Source organism: Anser cygnoides, unplaced genomic scaffold (genome assembly GCF_040182565.1).
Source record: "Anser cygnoides isolate HZ-2024a breed goose unplaced genomic scaffold, Taihu_goose_T2T_genome scaffold_45_1, whole genome shotgun sequence".
In the NCBI taxonomy this organism is placed as follows: Eukaryota; Metazoa; Chordata; class Aves; order Anseriformes; family Anatidae; genus Anser; species Anser cygnoides.
The window spans coordinates 166346-187710 of NW_027103069.1; the positions used below are offsets into that span (position 1 = coordinate 166346).

General features: G+C 42.2%; 1 protein-coding gene across 5 annotated transcripts in view; it reads right to left on the reverse strand.

Annotated features, from left to right (window-relative positions):
* LOC136789441 (ubiquilin-1-like) overlaps nt 1-20077 on the reverse strand; it is a 34640-nt gene extending 14563 nt beyond the window's left edge. For 2 of the 5 annotated variants that reach the window (XM_066989503.1, XM_066989502.1), the window contains exons 1-4: nt 19807-20077; nt 5201-5352; nt 2766-2881; nt 1671-1933 (exon numbers count right to left, since the gene is read on the reverse strand). In XM_066989503.1, the coding sequence (XP_066845604.1) occupies nt 1671-1933; nt 2766-2881; nt 5201-5352; nt 19807-19965 (690 nt within the window). In that variant the 5' untranslated portion in view covers nt 19966-20077. The remainder of the gene's footprint in view (nt 1-1670; nt 1934-2765; nt 2882-5200; nt 5353-19806) is intronic. The other 3 variants (XM_066989501.1, XM_066989500.1, XM_066989504.1) reach the window with 2 other exon arrangements.
* Nucleotides 20078-21365: the final 1288 nt, after the last annotated feature.

Here is a 21365-nt window from a genome sequence, read left to right on the forward strand (position 1 = left end):
AGCCACCTGATTTTTCAGGCACCATCTGCCCTTAGTGAAGCCATGTTGGCTGTTACCAATCATCTCCCTGCTTTCCACATGCCTTAGCATAGTTTCCATGAGGATCTGCTCCACGATTTTGCAAGGCACAGAGGTGAGACTGACTGGCCTGTAATTCCCCAGGTCTTCCTTTTTTTCATTTTTTAAAAATGGGGGTTGTTTCCCCTTTTCCAATTTATCGGACTGCCAGAACTTCTCACGTATGATGGATAGTGTCTTAGCAACTACATCCGCCAATTCCCTCAGGACCCATGGATGCATCTCATCAGGTCCCATGGACTTGTGCACCTTTAATTTGCTTTAAAAAAAAATCATTACAAATCCAAAACATAACAGCATGCAAGCTACTATGAAGAAAATTAACTCTATCCCAGCCAAATCCAGCACACATTCTAAAGTGGAGACATCAGCATTTAACAGTATGTCAGTTACTAATTTCTAACTCTGTTTCAAATTAGGATTAAAGCCAAAACCAGATGTCATCTTAGTGGGAGTCAGTGGTATTTGATATTAGTCAAAGTTCTGTCACAGCTACCAGTATGCTAGTTGAGTCATAGAGCACTGAAAAAAAGCAGGGAAAAAACTTGAATATACCATCCTGTTCTTTCTTCTCTTCTCCTTTTGAGCACAATATACTCTTACCATTTCTAACATCAGTACAGCATTCATCTTATAACACTGTAAGAAACTAAGCTGTGTTTTTGCAGTAGAGAATTACTTTTCTGTATTCCAAGGTAGTTGTGTAGTCATAATAAGGAGAAATGCTAAGTAGATAAGTGGACAGTAGAAGGCCTCACTGTTCCAAAATAAGGTAGAAGCTTGAGAAAAACAGGATGAGCAGTGTGAGAACAGTAAAACAAAGATCACAAGTTCTCAAAACATAAGAAAGGAGAAATTAAAGGGTTGAAAAAAAAAAGAAAAATTGTACATATATGGTATAGAGGAGCGTCGAGTAGCTTGTGAACCTGTAGCACTCAGCCAATGAGGAAACAGGGGAGGTGATCAGGCGTCGGGTAATAGGGAGTAAAAGGTTATGATTTGTTTACTAAAATGCGCTCTTGATTGACAGGATGCCCACCATTGCAATCGCGAATAAAACAGCTTCATAGAAGATCCTGTCTGAAGAAAATTATTGGGATTTTTCTCACAACATGAAGTTGATAAAAATCAATTCCTTTATTTTCAAAATCCTCCATTTTGTTTCCTGATGCCCTCTGCCACATAAGACATAGCTTACACACCACATAATTTTTAACTGTGTAGTCCCAATTGCTTCTAAATAAACTGGAAATAAGTTTTTTTTTTTTGAGAATTATTACTTTTGGTAAACTCACTGTTAGATGAATAACAGAAGATTTCAAGTGGCATCCAATTCTAAACTCAGAAGATATGATTATATGGTTTTTAGCATCTTTCAAAACTATGCTGTAATTTTTCTGAGTTATCAGCCTATTACAGACACAAGCAACTAAAAATAAAAACATTTCCTATAGTGATCTTTTACAGACTTTCTAACAAGCCTAAATTCTTCAACAATATTTCAGCACTCATCTGAGCATATCCAGTTTTGCTCTTTTGTTCACAGTTACAGTATAATCAAAGTCATGAACTTAATAGATCTTTCTACATACCTGTCTCATTATATCTGGATTATTTAGCATGTGACTGATTTCTGGATTTCTCTGTATCAGTTGCTGCATTTGAGGGTTAGCCATAATTAACTGTCTCATCATGTCAGGACTTGAAAGCATACTCTGAACAAATGGATTTTCCATTATCTGAACCATCATTTCTGGGTTGGACATCAGTTGTCGTTGCATCTGACTTTGCAGCTCTGAAAAGTTTGATGCATTTAAGCCCAGGCTACTCAGACCTGCCAAACTTCCAAGACCACCTTTAAGAGGAAGGAAAAAATATAATTATAGCTTTCAGTTTCTAGTATACTTCTAAACACATCCAGGTTCTTTCTAAATATGTAAACGTATCCCACACTTTAAAATAATGAAAACCAATGGAAATTCCATCTTTGCAATGATTTTAAGGAGTCATCCACAAAGAGGCTACTTCATTACATAACAAGACATCTAAAAACCCAAACCTCATCTGAAATATAAGTTGTTACAAATCTAACAGCTTTTATTCTACTTTACTATAGCTAAGGTACAAGGGATACTTGAGTTTTAGGGCCTTGGGTTATTTCCCAACACTTTCCAATACATTTGTAATAAATCACTTATAGCCTGACCACCAAGAAGGGACAGACCACCAAACAGGGATCTCGTAATATGATGCATACTTCCTATTCTAAACAAAAAGCAGAGTTCTTTTTGCTGATGTACCAAGAACTAATAATGTTTTAAATTCTCCTTTGCAGAGCTCAGCGCAGAAAGAAGTTCCACATTTTTAGAAGGTAATAGTAAATCTGGAGAACTGTTTATTCTGGAGACTAGAAGGAGTTAATTACTTATACTGTCAGAATACAACATCAGTGGCACCTGAAGATGAAACATCACAAGCCTGAAGTTCTGTATATAAAAAATAAGGAAACAACTTTCCTTATAACTTATTAGTAAGAAACATTTTACAGCCAATACCACAAATTTTTGTAACTGGTAATTTTTATTTATTTATTTTAGCCCTGGAGCTTCATTCAAATGTAAACAGGATTATTACCTGAAACCAAGGTACCCAAGATACCCACCATGTTACCTAACCAACATTCTTACCCAAGCCAAAAGAGTTACTATTTGTTGAAGTTGATGTTGAGGTACTACTGCTTGATATTGATGCAGTAGCAGTACTTCCAGTAGCATGTGTTTGTTGAGCTGGGTGATCTTGTGATCTGAGGGAGAGAGAGAGAGAAGTTAAAAGATTACAAGTTGGACAAGTAAGTATCCCTACCTCTTGTCCCTCTTGTCCGCTCCTAGCCTACGGGGGGGGGGGGGGGGGAGGCACACGGGACAGAGTGAGAAACATGAGACAGTGATACCGTGTACTGTGTAAACACTGTTCAGCAATAGTAAAAATAAATAAAATTGGTGCGTTATCAACACTATTTTGGTCAAAAATCCAAAGCAGCACTACTGCTATGAAGAAAGTTAACTCCATCCCAGCCAGACCCAGTACACAAAATAAACAATGCCATTTAGTAGAGAAACAATGTCATGACAGGACAAGGAAAAGGATGAAGTATTGAATACTTTCTCATCAGTCTATATCAGCAAGACTGGCCTTCAGGAATCCCAGGTCCCAGAAACCAGGGGTAAAGGGCAGGAACAAGGAAGATGTACTGTTGGTGGAAAAAGGTCAGGTCAGGGAATACTTGAGCAAACTGGACATACATAAGTCCATGGGGATGCATCCATAAGTGCTGAGGGAGCTGGCAGATGGCATTGCAAGGCTACTCTCAATCATCTTTGATCAACTGTGGTGATTGGGAGAAGTGCCCAAGGACTAGATGAAAGCAAATGTTGCTCCTATCTTCAAGAAAGGCAAGGAGGACCCAATGGACTACAGGCCAGTCAGCTTCATCTCGATACCTGGGAAGGTGATGGAACAGCTCATCCTGGAAACCATTTCCAGGCACATGAAAGAGAAGAAAACCATCAGGAATAATCAGCATGAATTCACTGAAGTCAAGTCCTGCTTGACCAACTTGATAAGCTTCTGTAATGAAATGACCAGCCTGTAGGATGAGGAAAGAGCAATGGATATTGTCTTCCCGGACTTCAGGAAGGTCTTTGACAATGTCTTCCATAAGATCCTCATAAAGAAGCTGTTGATGAATGGACAGGCAGCAAAGTCAGTTAAAAACTGGCCAAATCACCAGGTCCAGAGGGTTGTTATAAATGGAACCTTGTCTAGTTGGAGGTCAGTAAATAGTGGTGTATTCCAGAGGTCAATACTGGGTCCGGTCCTGTTCAACATCTTCATTAATGATCTGGACCATGGGGTAGACTATACACGTAGTAAACTCATGGATGATATGAAACCAAAGGGAATGGCTGATATGCCAAGGGTCATGCTGCCATCTAGAGGGACCCAGACATTCTGGAGAATTAGGCTGACACAAACCTCATGAGTTTCAACAATGGGAAGTGTGAAGTCCTGCACCTATGGAGGAACAACCCCAGGCACCAGCACATGCTTGGGAGCCACCCAGCTGGAAAGCAGCCTGCCGGAAAAGGATCTGGGGGTTCTGATGGACAACAAGTTGAACACGAGTCAGCAATGTGCCCTTGCTGCTTAAGAAGGCTAATGGTATCCTGGGACACATTAAGTGATGCAATGCCAGCAGGTCAAGGGAGGCGATCCTTCCCCTCTACTCAGGGCTGGTAAGACCACACCTGGCATAGTGCATGGAATTCAGGGTCCCTCAACACACGAGAGACAGAGCTACAGGAACAAGTCCAGACTACCAAGCTGATCAAGGGACTGGAAGGGCAGAGAGAGCTGGGACTGTTTAACCTGGAGTAGAAGCAGCTCATGGGGAACAATATCTATAAATACATAAAGGGAGGGTACAATGAAGAGGACAGAGCCAGGCTCTTTTCAGTGGTACCCAGTGACAGGATAAGAGACAACGGGTACAAAGTGAAATACATGAGGTTTTGTCTCAATATCAAGAAGCACTTCTTTACTGTGCAGGTGACTGAGCACTGAAACAGGTTGCCCAGAGAGGTTTAGTCTCCCTGCTTGGAGATCTTCAAAAGCCACATGGACATGGTCCTGGGCAACCTGCTCTAGGTGTCCCTGCTTGATCATGGGACTTTGACCAGATGACCTCCAGAGGTCCCTTCCAACCTCAACCCTTCTATGATTCTCAGACATCTGTCATGTCATCACTTTTTCAGAACAGGACTTTCAAAAAATTAAATTGATGGGCATCACCACAGCTATTACCACTTTTTCATCCTGTGCCTGGGATGCCTGCCAATGAACTGTTTCCTCAATCTGTATCTTGTTTTAGGGATCCTTAGCCTTATCCTCACAACCTTACAGAATTTGAGTTGCCTCTCTTGTTCCATAACAAGAGTATTTGTACTGCTTTTGAATGTACTGTAGTCAAATCTAGGTTTGTCCAAAAGAAAGCAATTGCACCAGTAATTAAGAACATTTTTAATTTCTTAGAGGTAAATAGACTGCTCGTAATTCAGGTTACCTGTTTTGTGTTTTGATGACCAGGTGAACAGTGAGTCCATCGTGAATTCCATGCTGAATCAAAGTATCTTGATCTTTTAAAATTTTTCCAGCAAATATCAGAACAAGTTGATCAGCGTGGGACTTGAAACGCTTAGAAATTTCTTCCTTGAACTAAACAAAAAGTTATTATATTGAATACTGAACTATTACATTTTTAATAATTTACAGCAGAACTGTTGCTCACATTTATTATACTAACCCACTTGCACTATATGTTCTGCTTTACACAACCTAGAAATAATTCAGTAAGTTCTCAGCTTTTTTTTGTCCAAAAGAGAAATCAAGTCATTCCTTTTCTGCACAAAGGAAGCCAAGTGTTTCATATCTATAGCACTAACTATATAGCTGGTAATAACAAAAATTTGAAGCCACAGTGAAGTCTTTAAGTGGAGCAGTCAAGCACATACCCATAACACAATATATATTATTCAATATGCCAATAAAACTATCTGTTGCTGGCATACTGAGGATACAATGTCACATTTGTGCTAGCGCTGAAAGTAACAGTACCCTTTCTTCTTGAACATAATACTGCTGCCTTCCATGAATCAGAACTAGTATTCCTTTCTGTACAGTCAAAGGTTACTTCTGTGGTGGCTCTACTCTCTCACCCAACTCATGACAGCTACACGAAATGTGCTTCCAGCCCAGGGCATGGTGAATAGTCACATATTTAAGCTGACAGCTAAAATCATACCCTCATTAAAACAATGGAACCTGGTAAGCCATTGTATCCCTTCCTGCATTCTTAACCAGTAATATAATCAGGTTATGCTTCAATTTAGTTTTGACTGAGATTCATTATTCTGCAGAGAAGTATTCTCATAGAAAAAGTAATTAGTTCACAAAACATGAAAAGGCAAATATTCAAGAAAAACAGATCAATTTATTCAACGTGACTAGTCAGTAGACTGTTTCTGAAAGGATGTTAGGCAGTTAAGAAACCCTCCAGAAGTTCAACATATTTAACATTTTTCAAGTAGTATGGTAAACATTATTTTAAAAGAATCCTATTTGAAACACCCTAGCGAGCTCCTGTGGTGGTTTTACTCAGCTGGGCAGCTGAGCTCCACCACAACCACTCTCTCTTTCCCCCTCCTCAAAGGGAAAGGGTTGAGAAAATATTATGAAAAGGGCTCAAGGGTTGAGACAAGGACAGAGATCACTCAACAATTATCGTCACAAGCAAAACAGACTCAGCAAAAGGAGATTAGAGAAATTTATTGCCTATTACTAACAAGCTAGAGAAGCAAGAAACAAAGAAAAACTAAAAACACCTTCCCCCCATCCACCCTCTTCCACCTCCTCCCCTTGAGTGGCACAGGGGAATGGGGGCTGCGGTTAGTCTATAGTACTTCACCTCCGCCGCTCCTTCATGGTCACTCTCCTTCCCCTGCTCCAACGTGGGATCCCTCCCATGGGATGCCATCCTTCACGAACTGATCCTGCATGGACTTCCCACAGGCAGCAGCTCTTCAAGAACTGCTCCAAATATGGGTCCGTACCATGGGGTACACCATGGGCTGCAGGGGGACAACCTGCTCCACCATGGTCCTCTCCACAGGCTGCAGGGGAACTTCTGCTCCGACACCTGAAACACCTTCTCCCCCTCCTTCTTCACTGACCTTGGTGTCTACAGGGCTGTTTCTCAGTCCTCACTCTCCCAGCTGCTGTTGCGCAGCAGTCCCCCCCCCCCCCCTTCTTAAATCTGCTCTCACAGAGGTGTAAACAACATCGCTTGTTGGCTTGACTGGTCAGTGACAGGTCCCTTTGGAGCCGGCTGAAATTTGGCCCTTATCTAACATGGAGCAGCTTCTGGATTCTTCTCACAGAGGCCACCCCTGCAGCCCCCTGCTACCAAAACCTTGCCACACAAACCCAATACAGCTCCCATACACGAACCCCAAATATTAATCTTGCAATGACTTATTACTAAATCATTATCTTATAACAGGAAGGGCTAACAAAGGAAAACCCCACTGTATTATACTCTGAAGGCAAGTCCCTAATTGAAAGGATTTATAGCGTAGGAGGAGATAAAAGAGATACCAAAACAATGAGTCTAAGACACAAGAGGTAAGAAGTCTCTGTGCCTGGGTAGCAGGTAGCACTCAGTCAGAAGTCTCATCACACAATTCCAGTTCTTAGAGAAACATCTTTTAAGTCAACCTTTACACTGGTAAAATTTAGGCTTGCAAGCCTATTCTAGGAAGTCATTTAATCTATTCCTGCTGGAAGTGGGTTACTCACCTAAATTATTCAGACATGTTTATCTAACCTGTTCTAAGAGGTCCCCAGTGACAGAGACTCCATAGTTTTCTTCTAAGGAATCTATTTCAGGGCTTCACTATCCTATTTCTTCATTGTCCTGTCCACCATGGACAATGCAAACAGATTGTTTTTCTCCTCAGAATAAAAGGTTGCAGTAAGGCTAATATTTCCTTGAGGGTTGTTTTCCTATCAAATCATTCCCATCACTCTAGATTTTTAAATCCAACCATATTTTTCTGTAATGTAGGAATCAAAACTAGCAACAGTAATCCATATGAATTCTTATCCATACTTCAAACCAAAGGAATCTACACCTTGAAAGCTATTATTATCATTTATAAGAAAAAGTGAAAAAATCCATATGGGGAAAACACAGTTTAACAGTGTTGATTCATTTAACAGCTATAGTCTCTAGATCCTTTTCTGCAGAGAAATTGTGTAGGCAGTTGCTTCCCATTCTACATTTTTCCGGTTAACTATTCTTAAGAATATACATTCCACTGTGACATTAAAAACAGCAGAAATCCTAATAATCTGATACAGAGATAACACATAAGAATAAAGAACTACCATACTGTGCCAGATCAAAGAGTAACATAGTTTATCCAAACTCATTTACTATCAACAACTTAGTTGTCATCAGATTGCCGATGCTGTAGTATAATCAACGTCCAGACTACTTCAACTTCATCCTAAACATTGTTGCACATTTTTAGAAAGAGGTATTTATTCACAAGGTCAAGGAAACAAGACACTTATCATAGAGCTTATCCACACTAAATGTTACCAGTATACAGGTATCAAAGCATATAACACTTCCCTTTCTCTAGTAACATGTAGCCATGGTAATTAGATGACCTGTAAAAACAGTACTACAGTAAGAAATGAATATGTCTGTGAACCATGACCACAAAAACAAACCAAAACACTCCTATAGCAATATATGCAAATGATCCACATGTGCAAGGGATCTCTTTCCAGCCAGTATAATGACTATTGTGAATGCTGAGCTACAGCTTTGTATAATTGAATCATATCTATATTAAAAGCCCAACAGAACTGCAAAACAGTGTCAGGTCTCTTCATCAGCACCACTTGCATTCAGCACAACCTTTCAGCTTCTGAATGAGAAGATATGAACAAAAACCACCTGTTTGATGTTTCATCCACAACAGAAGACCATATAAAAATCTAGGTTACCATCTAAAATATTTTGCAAATGAATCTCCTGATTATTGTTAACAAAGATACAATCAATAACACATTAACACATCTATAGCACACTTTTTGCTGAAGGAAGAGAGTCCAGCAATTGGACTTGATGATCCTTACAGGTCCCTTCCAACTCGGGATATTCTATGATCTATGTATCTGTACTAAAAAAATCCTGAAAAACATTTTCAATACAAGTTGGTTTTCCTGTGGTTTTTTTTTGTTTGTTTTGTTTTTGTTGAAAGTTGAAGTGCCTTGCCTGGATTACCATTTCATTTTTTTTTAATTTAAAACATTTAGAGTTAACAGAAACAAATTAACTATTTTATTTTTACAGGACAGAATAATTTTTCACCTTGAGAATGTTTTTAGCAGCACTCAAACAATTTTGTTTACGCTCTCAATGACTTCCATGCCAAATATCTTCAAATTCACAAAACCCAATACTCTAACAAAACTCTGCTCTTTTGTTCAACAGTAACAGAAGAGAGCAAGCTCCACAAATTAAGTTAAAACTTATTACACCTGCTCAACTTGATCATCTCTAAAGGTTTTGACAAGCATAGGTGATGCACTCTATTGATGCCCAGTTCTGAAAAAAAAAAAGTGAGAATTCAACTTGCACTCTCATAGTTCAGCTAGTTTTAGCAAACATTTTGTCACTGAATAAAGCCAATATCTTTTCATACACATGAAGTATAACAGCTGACTAAAAAGGAGACTATTTCATACAGCCATTTTGCAGAACAGATCCATTCTTCAAACATTAACTTAAATATCTGATATTTTTATGGATATAAAGGTCCTATTTTTTTTACAGGACCCTCCTAGGCCAAATTATCCTAAGTGTAAAAAAAAAAAAAAAAAAAAGTCTTAAAACCCAAACTGTCATCTTTTGATGTTACCACTATATAATGATTCAAAAGCTTTCTGCTGCCCCACAGTATGCTACAATAGTTCCTGTTTTTGATGGCATTAGTGCCCATTCACATGACAAAATGCTGTTAAAGAAAACGAATTAAGAGATTTTCTCAATTTCTCTCAACCTTGGTTTAATATGAGACACTTCAAAATCAGATTACAGTAGGCCAAAAGAGGCCCCATGGAATTAAACATCCAACTCCCACTGAAAACAATGTAAAGCAGGCCTCTAAAACTGTGACTGCTTTGAAAATACTAGAGTTATAACCTTTATCTAGATGACAATAAAAAAAAAAAACAACAATGAAGTTCCTGACTCTTCCCAAACCAAACTCTCTTTTGAGCACAGTGTTGGGGACATTAAAGCAAGGGTTTATATCTAGAGGACAGAATTTTACAGTTCCCACAGTTTCTCAAATCACTGTTCTACTACAACATCATTTGAAAAAAAAATAAAATCTTGTTCAGAACTGTTGTTTCAAGTCATAAAATCATAGAAACATACCCTTGATGACTTAAACTTTCAACTATATATTTTAATAGGAATAGCAGTTCACTGATTTATGGATTTAAATGATAATCTTCGTTCAAATTTTAAACAGAGAATACAATTCTAACCAGATCTCCATTTGTAAATGAACAGAATCCCAACACACTGCACATACATTTACACACAATTCAGTAGATAAGTTTATTTATAATTCAGTGTAGTACAGAAAGTAGAATTTTCAGGTATATAATTAAAGAATATACTACAAACTGACAATATCTATTACTACTGAAAACTATATTTCTCACTGAAGAAAGATTCCATTAAACGGTTGAAGTTAAATAAAAACGGAGAAAACAAAATTGAAAAACATTTTCTACGGTTATATGAACGAAACTTGATTTTACTAAGTTTTCCAAATGGACATTACCCTGAAATTTTCAGATAAACGTAGGATTCTCTGCAAGAACTGCAAGCTTCTAAGATTAATATTGCATAGTTGCTATAACCAAACTCTGCTGGCTTAATAATTAAGAGTATAAAGCAAGCTATGTTATTCAGTTTTGGAGTTGCAGCTTTCATAAAATGCATAATTTGATATCTTGCAGCCTGCATATATGTTGGTGGATGGTAACTCTGAATCAATTACAACAAAATCTTCAACTCTGTAAACGCTGATATGTTCATATTAAAAGATACAGGGTAAAAAGAATAAAAGAAGAGTAAAATTGCTTTTAACATAACCTATTCCAACACCTCAGCACTCAATTCAAGTCACTCACTAAGAAAAGATTCATACATAGAAATGTATGAGTAGCCTGTAACATGACTGCTCTCTCTGTGTCTGAGTTTTACTAAACAGGTACGCTCTTTGCTGAATTAAAAACTGGCTTGACAGCCTGGCCCAGAAAGCAGTGGTGAATGGAGTGAAATCCAGCTGGCGACCAGTCATGAGTGGTGTTCCCCAGGGGGCAGTGTTGGGGCCCATCCTCTTTAATATCTTCACTGACAATTTGGATGAGGGAATTGAGTGCACCCTCAGTAAATTTGCAGATGACACCAAGTTGGGGGGAAGTATCGATCTGCCAGAGGGTAGGAAGGCCCTGCAGAGGGACCTGGATAGGTTGGACTGATGGGCAGAAGCCAGTGGGATGAGGTTCAACATGGCTAAGTGCGGGGTCCTGAACTTTGGTCACAACAACCCCATGCAACGCTACAGGCTTGGGGCAGAGTGGCTGGAAAGCTGTGCAGAGGAAAAGGATCTGGGGGTGCTGGTCAACGTTCGCCTGAACATGAGCCAGCAGAGTGCCCAGGCAGCCAAGAAGGCCAATGGCATCCTGGCTTGCATCAGCAATAGTGTAGCCAGCAGGACCAGTGTCCTGGTTTTAGCTAGGATAGAGTTTATTTTCCTCCTAGTAGCTGGTAGGGTGCTATGTTTTAGATTAGGATGAGAAGAGTGCTGATAACATGCTGATGTTTTAATTGTTGCAGAGCAGTGCTTACACCAAGCCAAGGACTTTCCGGCTTCTCGCTCTGTCCTGCCAGCGAGCAGGCTGAGGGTGCAGCAGGAGCTGGGAGGGGACAGACCCAGGACAGCTGACCCAAACTGGCCAAAGGGGTATTCCATACCATCTGACGTCATGCTAAACAATATATAGGGGTGGCTAGCCAGGGTGGGGGGCCGGCTGCTCAGGGATAGGCTGGGCATCGGTCAACGGGTGGGGAGCAATTGCATTGCGCATCACTTGTTTTGTGCGTATTATTAGTATTATATTTTCTGTCCTAATAAACTGTCTCTATCTCAACCCACAGGCTTCAGTTTTCTCGTTTCTCTCCCCCACCCCAGAGAGGGAAGGGGGAGGGTGAGCGAACGGTTGTGTGGTGTTTAGCTGCCAGCCGGGTTAAAATCACAACAGTCCTTTAGGCGCCCAACGTGGGGCACGAATGGTTGAGATAACGACAGATTTGACAAGAGTGTGTTAAAACAAACTGATGTAATGCTTATCAGAATCTTAATAGTTACTAATCACAATGCCGATTTTTGTGATCTCAAGTATGCTGTGCCTGTTTTCCGAATTCAGTTATATAGCACATGACTTACTGCATACGTTCCCTGTCGTATTACTTATCACTTCTGGGGGTTGGTACAAGGTTATTATTTTGCTGTACTGTGTAACACTGGCTTACGATATGATAAAATTACCGGCCATGAGACTAATCTGGTATTTGTACTCAGCATTGTCATCAACTCCATACTTTGGGAACCCTACCTCAGAAACTGTTAATAATTACACCTTTCATGCTTTTTCTTCAGGGAGCCAGTCTATGGAGGGGTCAGGGGAAGATGTTTTTTCCCATTTGTTCACTCTCCCTTTCTTCTCCTCCAGGCGAGTTACGGTAGCTTTCCAGAACTTTGAATATCCTTGGGATGTTCAGACCAGCATGTTCTCATTGCTATGTCTCCTGAATGCACTTCAGGTTTTGTCTAAGGTTAAACAAATACTTAAGAGTGTCATCCAGAGATCTGTCCTGAGGCAGGATAGTTATGAGTGGCAGGGAGAGTGGGAGGATATGGGCAGGCATCTAGAGCAGTGGGCACCTCCAGTGCTTTGGAAATTTACCCCCGAACAACTGAAAAATCCTAAAAAAACTGGTAGAGTGCTTGAAAAAGGTGTCATCACCCTGGCAGTACCAGACATAAAGAAATCACTGCAACATGCTGGGGCTTGGCCTATGCTTACCGAGCTGCACTCAATGCCAATATAACCCCAGTGACAGACCCAGCGGCCACTTCAACCTCTGAGACAGAGCCAGCGGCCACTCCAAGCCCTAAAACGGGCCCCAAGGCTGAGCCAGGGAAACAAACTGTACCAGTGTCGGTTGCACCCATAACCAAGATGAGAAAATGGTATATAGATTCAGGTCGTTTGGAACGCAGACAGTCTTCTGCTAGGTCTAAGTATAGAGAAGACGAGGCTGGGCCATCAGAGGAGCAGGAGGATGAAGATGAGGATGTCGAAAAAATAGCGGTATCTAGCCGAAACCTATACGAGTGTGAGCTATGAGATGTGCAAAAAGATTTCAGTTGCTGTATAGGTGAGCAGCTTGTCACCTGGCTGCTCCGGTGCTGGGACACCGGAGCCAATTGTGTGGAATTAGAGGGCAGGGAAGCCAGGCGCCTGGGATCCCTTGCTAGAAATGCAGGCATTGACAAAGCAACTGGAGATGGAGTACGACCTTACAGCCTCTGGAGGTGTCTCCTGTCAGCTGTGCAGGAAAGGTATCCCTTCAAGGAAGAACTTGTATGTCTACCAGGCAAGTGGACCACCATGGAGAAGGGAATCCAGTACCTGAGGGAATTAGCCATACGGGAGGTGATTTATGAGGACCTAGACAATGCACAAATATCCACAGATCCAGATGAAGTCCATGTGGCGGAAGTTTGTAAGGAGTGCACCATCATCATATGCCAGCTCATTGGCAATAATGGCCTGGAAAGAGGAGGAGGAACCCACAGTGGATGAAGTGGCTAAACAGCTCCGGCAGTATGAAGAAAGTCTCTCCACTTCCCTACAGGCCTGTGTCTCAGCTGTGGAGAAACTCTCTGAAGAAGTCCACCAACTTAAAGAGAGTTTATTTTCCTCCCCACCTGTACAAACCAGTGTCTCAGCTATTAGGGGTAAGCGTTCATCCGTGCAAGGAAGATAATATGGTGGGTACACACCCCACGCCACCCTGTGGTTTTACCTACGTGACCATGGAGAGGACATGAGAAAATGGGATGGAAAATCTACCGCGACCCTAGAGGGACGGGTACATGAGTTGCAAAAGAAAACAATCGGGAAAAAGGGGTTCTCTGAAAAGTTTGCTGCTCCAACTTCCCGCAGGCAGTCCTTTAAACACAGAAACGAAGATTCTGACCAGGACTAGAGGGGCCCTGCCTCCAGCCAGGGGGAGGAAAGGGACAATCGAGTTTATTGGACTGTGTGGATTCGATGGCCTGGCACGTCAGATGCACAGAAGTATAAGGCTTCAGTAGACACTGGTGCACAATGTAATCTAATGCCATCAAGCTATAAAGGGCCAGAGCCCATCCGTATTTATGGGGTGATGGGGGGATCCCAGCAGTTAACTGTATTGGAGGCTGAAGTGAGTCTAACCGGGAATGAGTGGGAAAAGCACCGTATTGTGACTGGCCCGGATGCTCCGTGCATCCTTGGCATACACTATTTGAGAAGAGGATATTTCAAGGACCCAAAAGGTTTCCAGTGGGCTTCTGGCATAGCTGCCTTAGAGACAGAGGACATGAAACAGTTGTCTACCTTGCCGGGTCTCTCAGAGGACCCTTCTGGGGATGGAAGAAGGATGGAAGGCTGCTGTATGGAGTCCTACACGACGAATTGCAGAAGCTGCTGAGGGAGAAGGTAAATCGAGTCAGTTTGCAGAAGTGAAAGCCATCCAGCTGGCTTTAGATATTGCTGAACGAGAAAAGTGGCCAGTTCTCTATCTCTATACTGATTCATGGATGGTACCAAATGCCCTGTGGGGGTGGTTACAGCAATGGCAGCAGAGCAACTGGGAGCGCAGGGGCAAACCCATCTGGGCTGCTGCATTGTGGCAAGATATTGCTGCCCGGGTAGAGAACCTGGTTGTAAAGGTATGCCATGTAGATGTTCATGTGCCCAAGAATCGGGCTACTGAAGAACATCAGAACAACCAGCAGGTGGATCAGGCTGCTAAGATTGAAGTGGCTCAGGTGGACCTGGACTGGCAACATAAGGGTGAATTATTTATAGCTCGACGGGCCCATGACACCTCAGGCCATCAAGGCAGGGATGCAACATACAGATGGGCTCGTGATCGAGGGGTGGACCTGACCATGGACACTATAGCACAGGTTATTCATGACTGTGAAACATGTGCTGCAATCAAGCAAGCCAAATGGTCAAAGCCTCTTTGGTATGGAGGACAATGGCTGAAATATAAATATGGAGAGGCCTGGCAGATTGATTACATCACACTCCCTCAAACCCGCAACGGCAAGCGCCACATACTTACAATGGTGGAAGCAACCACCGGATGGCTGGAAACATATCCTGTGCCCCATGCCAGAACCTTATATAAGAACCTTATAGACACTTGGGCCAAAGAACGTGGTATTGAGTGGGTGTATCACATTCCCTATCATGCACCAGCCTCCGGGAAAGTTGAGCGATACAATGGACTGTTAAAGACTACACTGAAAGCAATGGGTGCTGGGACATTCAAAAATTGGGATACGCATTTGGCAAAGGCCACCTGGTTAGTCAATACTAGGGGATCTGCCAACCGAGCTGGACCTGCCCCATCAAACCTGTTACATACTGTAGAAGGGGATAAAGTTCCTGTACTGCACGTAAGAAACATGCTGGGGAAGACAGTCTGGGCTACTCCTGCCTCAGGAAAAGGCAAACCCATTCGTGGGATTGCTTTTGCTCAGGGACCTGGATGCACTTGGTGGGTAATGCAAAAGAATGGGGAGGTCTGGTGTGTACCCCAAGGGGATTTAATACTGGGTGAGAATAACCCATGAGTTGAATTGCGTTATGTTAATTATTATATAATACTGTATGTCATCACTACCATGATTCCTATATGTCAATGTCCTGTTAATGGTATCACAGTAACAACTACGCAGATACTGATGAATGAATTTTGATAGAATTGGACATGCAAAGTGATGTGATGGAACGAGAACGGGCTTCAATGTATGACAATCCAACATCACACACCATCTCTTCTGCCCTGAAAGACTGCAATGACAGATGGAGCCTGAAGTCAGTCATGGACTACGCAAACTCAGTGAACATCCTATATAATGAAAATGGTGGTCAATTGGAATGTATTGGAAAGGGTGTAATCTGAGCATGACATTAATGGTATGGAATAAGGGGTAGATATATGTCCTGGTTTTAGCTAGGATAGAGTTTATTTTCCTCCTAGTAGCTGGTAGGGTGCTATGTTTTGGATTAGGATGAGAAGAGTGCTGATAACATGCTGATGTTTTAATTGTTGCAGAGCAGTGCTTACACCAAGCCAAGGACTTTCCGGCTTCTCGCTCTGTCCTGCCAGCGGGCAGGCTGGGGGGTGCAGCAGGAGCTGGGAGGGGACAGACCCAGGACAGCTGACCCAAACTGGCCAAAGGGGTATTCCATACCATCTGACGTCATGCTAAACAATATATAGGGGTGGCTAGCCAGGGTGGGGGGGCTGGCTGCTTGGGGATAGGCTGGGCATCGGTCAGCAGGTGGGGAGCAATTGCATTGCGCATCACTTGTTTTGTGCGTATTATTAGTATTATATTTTCTGTCCTAATAAACTCTCTCTATCTCAACCCACAGGCTTCAGTTTTCTTGTTTCTCTCCCCCATCCCAGAGAGGGAGGGGGGAGGGTGAGCAAATGGCTGTGTGGTGTTTAGCTGCCAGCTGGGTTAAAACCACAACAACCAGGGAGGTGATTGTCCCCCTGTACTCTGCTCTCCTGAGGCCACACCTTGAGTACTGTGTTCACTTTTGGGCCCCTCACTACAAGAAGGACATCGAGGCCCTGAAGCGCATCCAGAGAAGGGCTACAAAGCTGGTGAAGGGCCTGGAACACAAGTCCTATGAGGAGCAGTTGAGTGAACTGGTGTTGTTTAGTCTGGGGAAGAGGAGGCTCAGGGGAGACCTTATTGCTCACTATAACTACCTGAAACAAAGTTGTGGGGAGAGGGTGGTCGGCCTCTTCTCCCAGATAACCAGCGATAGGACTAGAGGGAATGGCCTCAAGTTGCACCAGGGGAGGTTTAGGTTGGAAATTAGAGGACATTTTTTCCTCAGAAAGCATAGTCAGGCATTGGAATGGGTTGCCCAGGGAGGTGATGGAGTCACTGTCCCTGGGGGTGTTTAAGGAAAGGTTGGACATGGTACTTAGGGACACGGTTTAGTGGGTGATATTGGTGGTAGAGGGATGGTTGGGACCAGATGATCTTGGAGGTCTTTTCCAACCTTAATGATTCTATGATTCTAAAAAACACACTGTTAAGTCAAACCTACTACACAAGGAATCGCACAGACTGTGTTGTCATGAATACATGAAGAAAGATAAACAGAGCTAACTGAGCTGAAGTCTCCTGTGTATTTCAAATCAGCAGGCTTATAGGTATTCATCCTTACCTATCATGAATACAAGTCTTTATACAGAACAGTGTATGGGCCTGTAAGTTCAGTATCTTCCCAAATCAAGTAAGCAAATATTTGGTCCTTATCCTAATACTGAACCAAGCTGTACCACAGAAAATAAAGACATATGGGTGACACAATCAACTCACCTCCTACAGTGGCTTGGTGCTTGACTTGTGTGTTCTTTTCCATTCTAACCTACGCATACTGCCTGTTCTGGAGGAACAGCGTAGGTCAGCAATAACAAACTATGTTGCTGAAGTCTTCAAACAGATGAAAAAATTCATCAACTTTGAACAGCTGCAAACCTGGCTTACAGTCAATGAAGCAATATAAAATACATTTTTGTAGCCCTAAATTTAGCCTCAATAACCTATTTACTTTAAAATCTTACGGTTTTGTTCTGGCAGTATCCTGAAATGACTGTAAACAAAAACAAGCCAAGTCACTAAGCCGTAATATTAGCTACAGGAACATACAGCAAAATACAAGTCATTCAGTTGTGTGGAAAAAAAAGTCCTGAACTCACCTGCAAATAAGGCAGACATTGCTGGCTTGCCTATACCAACAGAACAGTTCACTTGCTGATCCCAGATACATTTGAACAGACACTCAATTTGTTTCTTATTTGAGGCTAACATATTTTCTGGGCTAGCTCTAGAAATATCACATCTATAGTTGATGCTTATTATTAACACATTATTTTGACATTTTAAGAAAAATAGCCAATACTAGTCACACTACAGAGACTGTAAGTCCTGCAATTTTTTGTACTATCTGTAACTTGGTCTGGGAAATCAATGCAAATGGAGGGCCCACAGGGACAACAGCAGTCTTACTTCACAGTAATGGAAATTCAACTGCAAGTCTAACCTGTTAATATTACCTCAAATGGATACCAATAAAATGTTTAAAGTTTAAGATGTCTTCATTGTCTATAATTATTTTAAAGCAATACATTATATTAATCATTAATTTTTATGACTGGTTTCAATAAAGAATTACAGTTTTGTTAGCTTGTTTAACTATTTCTTCAGTTTTAAGACAACTGTCTACTAGACAAACCTGAAATTACCATTGGGATTCACATTTGAAATCGTCTTATTAAGGTTAGATACATTATAAAATTTACATCTTAAGTGAATTTGTTTATAATTCCTGCAGTACTCAGTCTTATTGCGATCAAACAGTTTTTCAGGACAAATGCGATCCTTAAGTTATATCCAGCATACGGGGTTCTTTTTTTTTGTTTTTAAGTAACTACAAAGAATTTTATAACAGCTACATCGATGCTATTCACAAGTCTATGAAGATCAGAGAAGTGAAAAAGTGCCCATTTCAGATTGAGATTGCTGGGAATACAGTGGACAAAATCAAAAGCAGACAACAATTTCAGCTTTGGTAGAAAAGCCTAGAAATTAAGCTTACAGAGTAGCAGATACCATGCAATACTGCAGCTGCCAAACGACCAGTGAAGACAAGAAGAGTAATCTCACCTATCTGGCAGGTGGAGAGCAGACCAGTGAAACATGTCTGGAACACTTATAAGCCAAATATTGGCATAAAAAAGAAAGCTTGAATCTTGAACTGCCCCAAGAGTAAAAACTTGTAAGAAACACCAGCGTTTACTGCACCTTTTCTGTTTTGTAGCCCCCAAACAAATTAAGTCTTGGTCAATATTCACATGGAAAGCCTCCAAAGAAAACATAAGTGTTGCAGGAAATAGCGTCAATGATTCAGTAGGTGCCACTGTTTCTCTTGAGCCAAAGGCATAACTGGACACTAACTTCCATAAAAACGCAGAACAAAAACCCTAACAATTCAGAGTTATCAGACCCTAAAAACTGAACAGAGAACAAGCTGTGCTATTTGTAGTGGAAGTTATATAAGGTCTGAAGACATGGCTTTTCTAAAACTGAGATGTTTGCCATAACCTACTCGCTGTTTCTAGTCAGTTTTAGATTTAAAAAAAATATATTGTCACTATATGCAATCACATACATGACAGTACTATGTTTTCTACAGTTGCACTAGTTAGCTAACAAGCCTCCTACTGTCAAACTGAGTCAGCTCAGCAGGACAACTCAGAATTTAGAAAAGAAGCTACGTCCACTTCCCAAGGCCAGCTCTCAGCATCGCAACAGGAAGAAGAGGAGTCGTGGTGGAAACAAAGCAGCAGGTTTCTTCACCACTCCCACTAGCCTCAGTTAGCAGCACACTCCGCAAGGCCGGGCCAGCCCCGGTGCTCACCCAACAGCGCCGATAACAGCTTGGATAAGATGGAGCTGCTTTGTCATCGCGAAGGACCCTCTCCACCCTACAATGCGAGAAGTAGAAACCACAGGCGAGGGCTCTTACCCCGGGCAGGGCAGGGCTGCACCCCGCCGCCCGCCTCCCCCCTCTTCCCCCGCCTCCCCCCTCTTCCCCCGCCGCCCCCCCTCTCCCCTCCCCCGCCGCCCCCAAGCCTCTCACCTGCTGGATGTTGCTGGTCTCGGACACTGCAAACTCCTCCTTCTCCTTGGGGGTCTTCACTGTGACTCTGATGATCCGCGGCTCAGCAGCAGTGGAACCCTGAGCAGAGGACTCAGGAGGAGTATGGGCCCCCACAGGGCTCTCCGCGCTCTCCGACATGACGGGTGGGGCCTAACTCGCTCAACCACGCACTTCCAAACGAGTCCTACGCGACACAACCTCACTCCCAAAGCGGCGACCAGAAACAACTCAGCTCAGTCGCGACGCACACTGATGACGCCCCAAATCAGGGAAGTTACTAGAAAGGGGAGTTGTCTCCCCAGATGTGGAGTTACCCTCCGTGCGCTTGCGCGCCAGAGGTGGTAGTTTGAAGATTTAAATCTTAAAAAGACATTTCTAAGTAGTTCCTTAAGTTTGCTTGGAAGATTTAAATTTATTTTCAGATATAGATAAATGATTTCAGTACATTGAAATTCTAAGTAGATGTATTAAAAACGTTATTATGAAGTTTACAATATTAATGTGTTGATGTCCTACATATAATTACATTATTGCTTACATATACTATAATGCACAATGACTTTGTATGAAATATCAAAGCCATGTTGTGTCCTGTATAGCTTTCATCTTTAAAAAGAAGAGGGAGAAAAACTATATACAGCCTCAGAACCTATATAAAGACAGATCATAAACTGCCTTTTGCTTCTCATACTGCCCTGCCGGTGAGGAGGCTGGGGGTGTACAAGGAGCTGGGAGGGGACAGAACCAGGACAGCTGACTCAAGCTGGCCAAAGGGATGTTCCATACCATATGACATCATGCTCAACCATAAAACTGGGAGACGTTGGCTGGGGTGGCTGCCATTGATAGGGGTCTGGCTGGGTATCAATCGGCTGGTGGTGAGCAATTGCATTGTGCATCATTTAGTGTTTTTTTTTTGTTTGTTTGTTTTTTCTTCCCTCCCTTTCTCTCTTGTTAAACTGTCTTTATCTCACCCCACGAGTTCTCACTGTACGAAATGGTCCATCAATTCGTGTCACTAAGGGATTTGAAGGGTTAACATTGAGGCCCGGGTTTAGGCGATAAGAGAACAAAGGGATTTTTTAGAGGAAAAACTGCTGACTCTGCATGGGACGTGCAGTAGCTTCTGACATCCGGCCAAGAGACTACCAAATAAGGAGGAAGACCATGAGCCTTCAGCCCGAGCGACCCCCGAGAGACCACCAGAGACTGATACGCAGGCGCACCTGGGAGGACTTCGGATTCGGGAAACCAATTATAATAACCCTGCCTCTTCTAGAAGTAGTAATGAATATGTATTAGCCTAGGAGCATAAAAATCAGCCATCTTACGTAACGGGTGTGCGTCTTGGTGGAGCAGAGACTCCCGGCGCACCCAGCACTGTTTGCTTGCCTCTATTCGTTTAATAAATTGTAAACTTTGATTGCAGTCCTATTTGGGACTCAGTCATTTATAACATCACACTTTTACCTTTTTTAATTCTTTCCCCTATCCCACTAAGGCGGGGGGAAGTGAGTGAGCAAGCGGCTGTGTGGTGC